The sequence below is a fragment of the Manihot esculenta genome, chromosome 12 (assembly GCF_001659605.2).
Source record: "Manihot esculenta cultivar AM560-2 chromosome 12, M.esculenta_v8, whole genome shotgun sequence".
Classification (NCBI taxonomy): Eukaryota; Viridiplantae; Streptophyta; class Magnoliopsida; order Malpighiales; family Euphorbiaceae; genus Manihot; species Manihot esculenta.
The window spans coordinates 6219680-6225543 of NC_035172.2; the positions used below are offsets into that span (position 1 = coordinate 6219680).

The 5864-nt window shown below is 34.0% G+C and overlaps 1 protein-coding gene across 3 annotated transcripts; it reads right to left on the reverse strand.

Moving 5' to 3' along the window:
• Window positions 1–1616: 1616 nt before the first annotated feature.
• LOC110628486 (scarecrow-like transcription factor PAT1) lies at window positions 1617–5295 on the reverse strand. 3 transcript variants are annotated; one of them, XM_043948901.1, is made up of 4 exons: window positions 5087–5270; window positions 3804–3884; window positions 3634–3727; window positions 1617–3540 (listed from the first exon to the last, which is right to left on the reverse strand). In XM_043948901.1, exon 4 carries the CDS (start codon window positions 3416–3418, stop codon window positions 1817–1819), a length of 1602 nt encoding a protein of 533 aa, XP_043804836.1. In that variant the 5' UTR covers window positions 3419–3540; window positions 3634–3727; window positions 3804–3884; window positions 5087–5270; the 3' UTR covers window positions 1617–1816. The 3 variants fall into 3 exon arrangements, with proteins under 3 accessions (XP_043804836.1, XP_043804837.1, XP_043804838.1); XM_043948902.1 differs by having other exon boundaries at window positions 3804–3902; XM_043948903.1 differs by lacking the exon at window positions 3804–3884 and having other exon boundaries at window positions 5087–5295.
• Window positions 5296–5864: the final 569 nt, after the last annotated feature.

The window sequence follows — 5864 nt, forward strand, 5'->3', positions numbered from 1 at the left end:
AAGACAGACAACAGTTATGTTTTATGCCATGGAGAAAGAGAAATTGAGATATCTCTACCACAGCGTGTTCATCGAGCGTAACCTATGCCAGATGACTCTGACGAGCCTGTTGACCAGCCAAGGAGACCCAGGCCTAGACGTAGCCTATGCTAAGAAGATGATATTGATGCACATACCACTATTCTGATAAATGTCATAATTTTGACACCCGTTTCATTCCATATTCATTGACCATTTGGTGAGATTGGACAGTCATCAGCAGGACCAGTGGAGCACAATATACTGCGTGAACATATGGTAGTTATATGCTACCACCTCATATAACCCCAACACAGTAGTCCTTCAAACAGGTTGATATTCAAAATCATCCGTTTCAGATGCAGACCCCGGTTGGTAATACTTTTGATACTTTTGTCCGACATGCAAACTCCGTTAAGTCATTTTCAGCTAGATATTCTGTGGGCATTCCTTCATCTAGTTTAGGAGCACAATTATTCTCCGGCCATTTTGTACAGTATATGTCGGGCCAGTATTACTCTACTTATGCATCTAACGATATCTTTTTACCATCACAATATACTGCAACACAATATCCGAGATCGAAGAATAAATATTGATCTAGTTGTTGCTGAAGGTGAAGATACAAATAGTGACCGTCGGTCATATAAAACTCGATGTCCACCTTAAAAAGTGAGACGTATATATGTCACGGGAGAACATTTGCATCATACTTAACATTATTTTTTTTACGTCATTATTTATACATACATTCCTTTATTTGTATTACATTCCTTTATTTCTAAGTATTTATATGTATTTTTCATTTAATTTTTTATAGTTTCTACTATTTATAAATATTTATATTAAATATTTATAAATTAATTATAATAAAAATAAAAATAATAAATATGAAAGATATTATATTATATTATAAATAAATTAAAATAATTAATATTTATAACAATATTAATATAATTTTTATAATTATATTTATATAAATTTAATATATAATTAGATAAATTATATAAATTAATAAAATATAATGACAAAATATAATATTATATTGTAAATAAATTAAAATATTTAAAATTAATAATAATATTAATATAATTTTTATAGTTATATTTATATAAATTTAATATACAATTAAATAAATTATATAAATTAATAAAATATAATAATTAAATAAATAAAAATTAAATTAATAATTTAAATTAATTAAAATGCGGTCGAATATCGCATTTAAACGTGGAATATTCATTACCGCTAGGATTTAAACGTGGAATATTCATTACCGCAAAGCATTTTTAAAGAGCGGTTAGAGCGGTAATGAAGACCGTATTATGGGGTGTATAAATTGTCCACACTTACCAAAATGCGGTAATATTTATATTTTTTTTTAATTAATTGTTTATCAGATTCGAGAAATTTTTTTTTTAATTTGAAAAAGGCAAAAAGGCTGATACTAATATTTTTTAGATAAAGCTAGGGGAAGACATACTCATCCCAGCTTCAATAGACAATATGTTAGAGGAACGAGCTTCCCAATCTAAAACTCATTTTGCAAGCACCCAAATCAATGGCTGAGGATTTTTTGCTTGGTATTCCCAGATCCATACAACCTGAAAACATTCTTGCATTTCATTAGAAAATTAGAACGGTCAGAGGATAACACTTTGGAATCCAACACCTAATTCTCTAAGAATATGAACATATCCTGATGAAGCAGAAGCACCAAAGCCAGGCACAAGGAAAAAAAAAAAAAGGTTCAAGGCATTGAAATTGAAATGGTAGTTTCAAGAAAATGGCAAACTTTTTATTTCCATGCACAAGATGCCACCAAATCTCTGTTCATCCAACCAAGATAAAGAGCCCCATCTCTCTCTTCAAGTCTATATTTATCACAATAGTTCTCAAGCAGAGTTTTGATGGTGGCATTTACTAATGAGCTTAAAGGGTATGGAGTAAACCCTGCCATTCTGAACCGTGACCTCCACTTCCCAAGAAGCTCATGCCGTTCCACCCTCTCAGTTCCCTCACATGCTATTATGTTAACAACATCCCTTGCCAGGCAATGCTGCTCAACATTGATCCGCTCCTTGTGATTTCTTGGGAGAGTTACGTCTATCGATTCAAACATAGCCATGTAATAGTTTAATGTCTCGAGGAACCGAGGGAAGAATGCAGCAGTATTCGTATTAGATTCCTGCTCAATAAGGGTCACCACCTTTGGAGACAGGCTTTTAACCAGCCTCAGAAGCCGGTCACGATGATTCTCAGTGCTGACACTTTCATCAGGCATGTGGTGAAGCACAAATGCAAAATTCACAGCTAGTGCCTCTCCAGGACGAACACCAAGGTTCTCTACCTGAACCTCACAACCAGACATGGCAGCGGCATGAAATTCAAATGGCACCTTAACAATCTCCGCAAGTTTAGATAGTCTCTTCCCCACGATAGTCAGTCCTCCTCCACGGGCATATTCCGATGTAGAACCATCAATACCTGTAATGCGGATGTGGGGTGGCCCACCAGGTCTAGCAGCAAATGCCTGAATTAAAGTGACCCACTGACTCCCCTGACCAATTTGGAAATCAATTATGTGAACCTTGTTTTCATCCTTCATGGCTTCTGCAATAGCACCATTTGCTGACATGTATCCAAATTTGAAATAGGGACACACCTCATAAAGAATGTGCATGTAAGAGAGCAGCTCAGCATTGGCTGGTTCTCTGCATCTCAAAGCTCTGTAGATAGAACTCCCAGAGGAGGCTAGCCGAGCAACAAGCCCCTCCAACATGTATGCACCCAATCTTTGAATAGGTCCACCAGAAACCGACACCATTTGTCTCAGTTCATCCATTAACCATTGTGCCTTTAACAGATCATTTTCTGACACTGCTTGTGCACACACAACAAGGACATGTTTTAGGTCCGCTCTAGAAATTGCCTCCATTATTTGTCTTAAGCCATCCATTTCAGGCGACTTAATGATCGCCCCATTCTGGAAGGTGCTTTCAATGATATCAGAATCAGGACCAAACATTCCATTTTCTAATTCTTTCAACTTGTCCTGGAAGTCGTGAACATCATCAGTTATGCAGGAACCACTTAGTGGGGAGCCATTGTTATTGTCAGGAGAATGGCGTGTATCAGGTGGGTATGACCGAGACTCTTGCTGTGACACAGGACTTCCATTAGGTGAGAAACTAATGGTTGATGGAGATCTGTAAATGGTACAACTGCCATTTGCCGAATATGACTCCAGGGTGCAGTATTGCTCACGGGAAGTCAGAGTAGATAAATTGGATCCTTGGCTGCCGCCACTGTGGCATAGCTGGTGGTCCAAAGTTTGGAACTGAGGCATGCAGTAGTCCTCAACTTCCTGCATTGGTTGATTGTACAACCTGGTAGACATGCCTCTACTTCTGAGTTGTTTCAATGCTTACATTGAACACTTAATCAGTTTATGTGATGCCTCTTTAGCAACAGGAACAACCCAAGTGATTGTCTTATCAGGACTGCATTTGGAACTTTTAACTGATAATCAAACCATGAAAATGCATCATCTAATTAGTGCGCTTTTGTTATCATCACAAGGAATTCAGAAGAAATCAGCTAAATAAGACTTACAGCAGCAGTTCAACTAGATTACACTGCAGCAAGCAGCTCCAAGATCATTTGCCTAAATTTCTAAATTCGGCAGAATGCTATAGACCAACATAATCTGCAATAACAAGAATAGTGACAGTAAGTGAACATTTTCTTCATAGTTGTAAATTAGAATAAGTGGCATTCCTTACCAAACTAACATGAATCATTTGTCGAAAACCATCTCCGTTCGTCACAATCATTTAGACGTAGCATATAATGAACTAATGCTCCTTCACAATGGGGAAAAGCTCCATTTGGGGCCAAAGCAAAAGCACTCACATTAGCTACCCCATGAGAGGGAATGAACAATACAAGACAACACATGTGAAACATCATGCAAAAGTTCAATCTGAAACCTAGAAACAGAGAATTCTCAAATTTTTTTCCCTTTACAATAAAAGTGCATTTAATAACACATTTTAATTTTTAGAGTCAACAAATCTGTTCCATAAATACTTTCTAATTGTCCCATCCTTCTCATCCTTCTGTTATTTTACTTTCACATAAATAAACATATTAAAAAGTCTATCAACCTCATAACAGTTTGTAAACAAATTAATAACAAAGAAAATAGGAGTATTATAGCCTATCTCACTTTCACTCAAATAAGAACAAATCACTAACAAAAATGTTGAATCATTTTTGTCTTTACTCTTAAATTCCTTTTCAATACCTCATGCAGCTACTTGTCTCTTTTTTCTTACTGTAATTTCACTGGATAAACTCCATATACATCATCTGTTACTTTCTTTAATTCCCCAGAAGAAAAATATAGCATCAGGAAAGAAATCTCATTGTCAAAAGCAATTAAATCAACCAAAACTCCATATCCAGCAGCATAAAATTGCATAAACCCCAAAAGCCAACCCCTCCAAGATCAAGTTTCTATGCACACACACAAACACAAACACAAAATAAAAAGCCACTAGGAAAGGCATGTGTTACCAGACAAAACAAAACTAAAATTTTCAATTCAATGCATCACAAACTCGTCCCAAAAGAACAATTACTCCCACAAACAGTACAATTCAGGATTTAAAAAATAAAATAAAATAAAAACACCAAAAATATCCACACAGTCATAAACAAACACAAGATTTTTTTCCAATTCCAAAATGAGGGCATATTTCTGGGTAAAAAAAAACCGAACCGGATATTCAAATCATCAACTGGAATTCACTTACACAGAGCCCCAAAAAGAGAAAAATAAAATTGTAAACCTGATCATAAAAATCCTCCCATTAACAGATCCACCACCAACCCATTTCTAGCATCATTGTCTTATCCATAGAAACTAACTTTCATATGCAAAAATTTTCCCCAGAAAATAGACACTTCGATTCTACCAAAACAGAAAAGCAATAACAAAAAGAGAGTTTTTTAAAATTATTTTTAGCGAATTATTTCACTTTCAACATGTTGGCATACCCACCTTATTTTGAGAAATGCTCTGTTTTGTTGGTATTTGACTGTTAGCAGAGAGGCGGGGAAAAAAAGAGGAAGAGGGAGAGAGAGACAGAGAGTGATAGAACAGAGCAGAGAATGTGAAGAGAAGAAGCAGAGCAGAGTACTATAATTACTTTAAAGAAACAATAATAAATTAGCAAATACTCCTATGTACAAATCAAGCTGTCTAGTGGAATCTTGTGTTCCTGCAATCAATTTCCTTTTTTATTTTTATTTTTCCTTTTTATAAAGTATTTTTCTAACCATTGATTTTACTACACCTTTGATTTAAATTGAGTGGTTGTGATTTTTATATGTATATTTTTAAAAAAAAAGACTGTTAGCTTTAAATTTAAATTTAAATTTAAATTTTAAAAAATCCTGTTTAAGAAGAGATAATACTATTTGTTATATTCATGTATATTAAGAAAATACACTTGGCTGAAACTACATTTTGTATATACAAAATATCTCAGATCTACTTTTCTAATTCTCATTTTAAAAAAAATATTAATTCATTAAAATTATAATTATAATTTATTAAACACTTATAATTATAAAAATATTAATAATTAAATATAATTTATTTATTTATTTCTTAGTGGATATTAATCAAACCATGTCCCAATTCATAAAATGCATACATATATATTTCATAATTAGGCTTGCTTCCTTGCTAAAATTTTCCATATGACACTCACATTAGGGGAAAAAAAATTTTGTTCATACCCAATACATCATGCTTTTCATAAAAAAAATTAAAT

Coding starts and splice junctions, on each gene's coding strand:
- LOC110628486 (XM_043948903.1), bottom strand. CDS start 3,418: ATGTCTACCAGGTTGTACAATCAACCAATGCAGGAAGTTGAGGACTAC.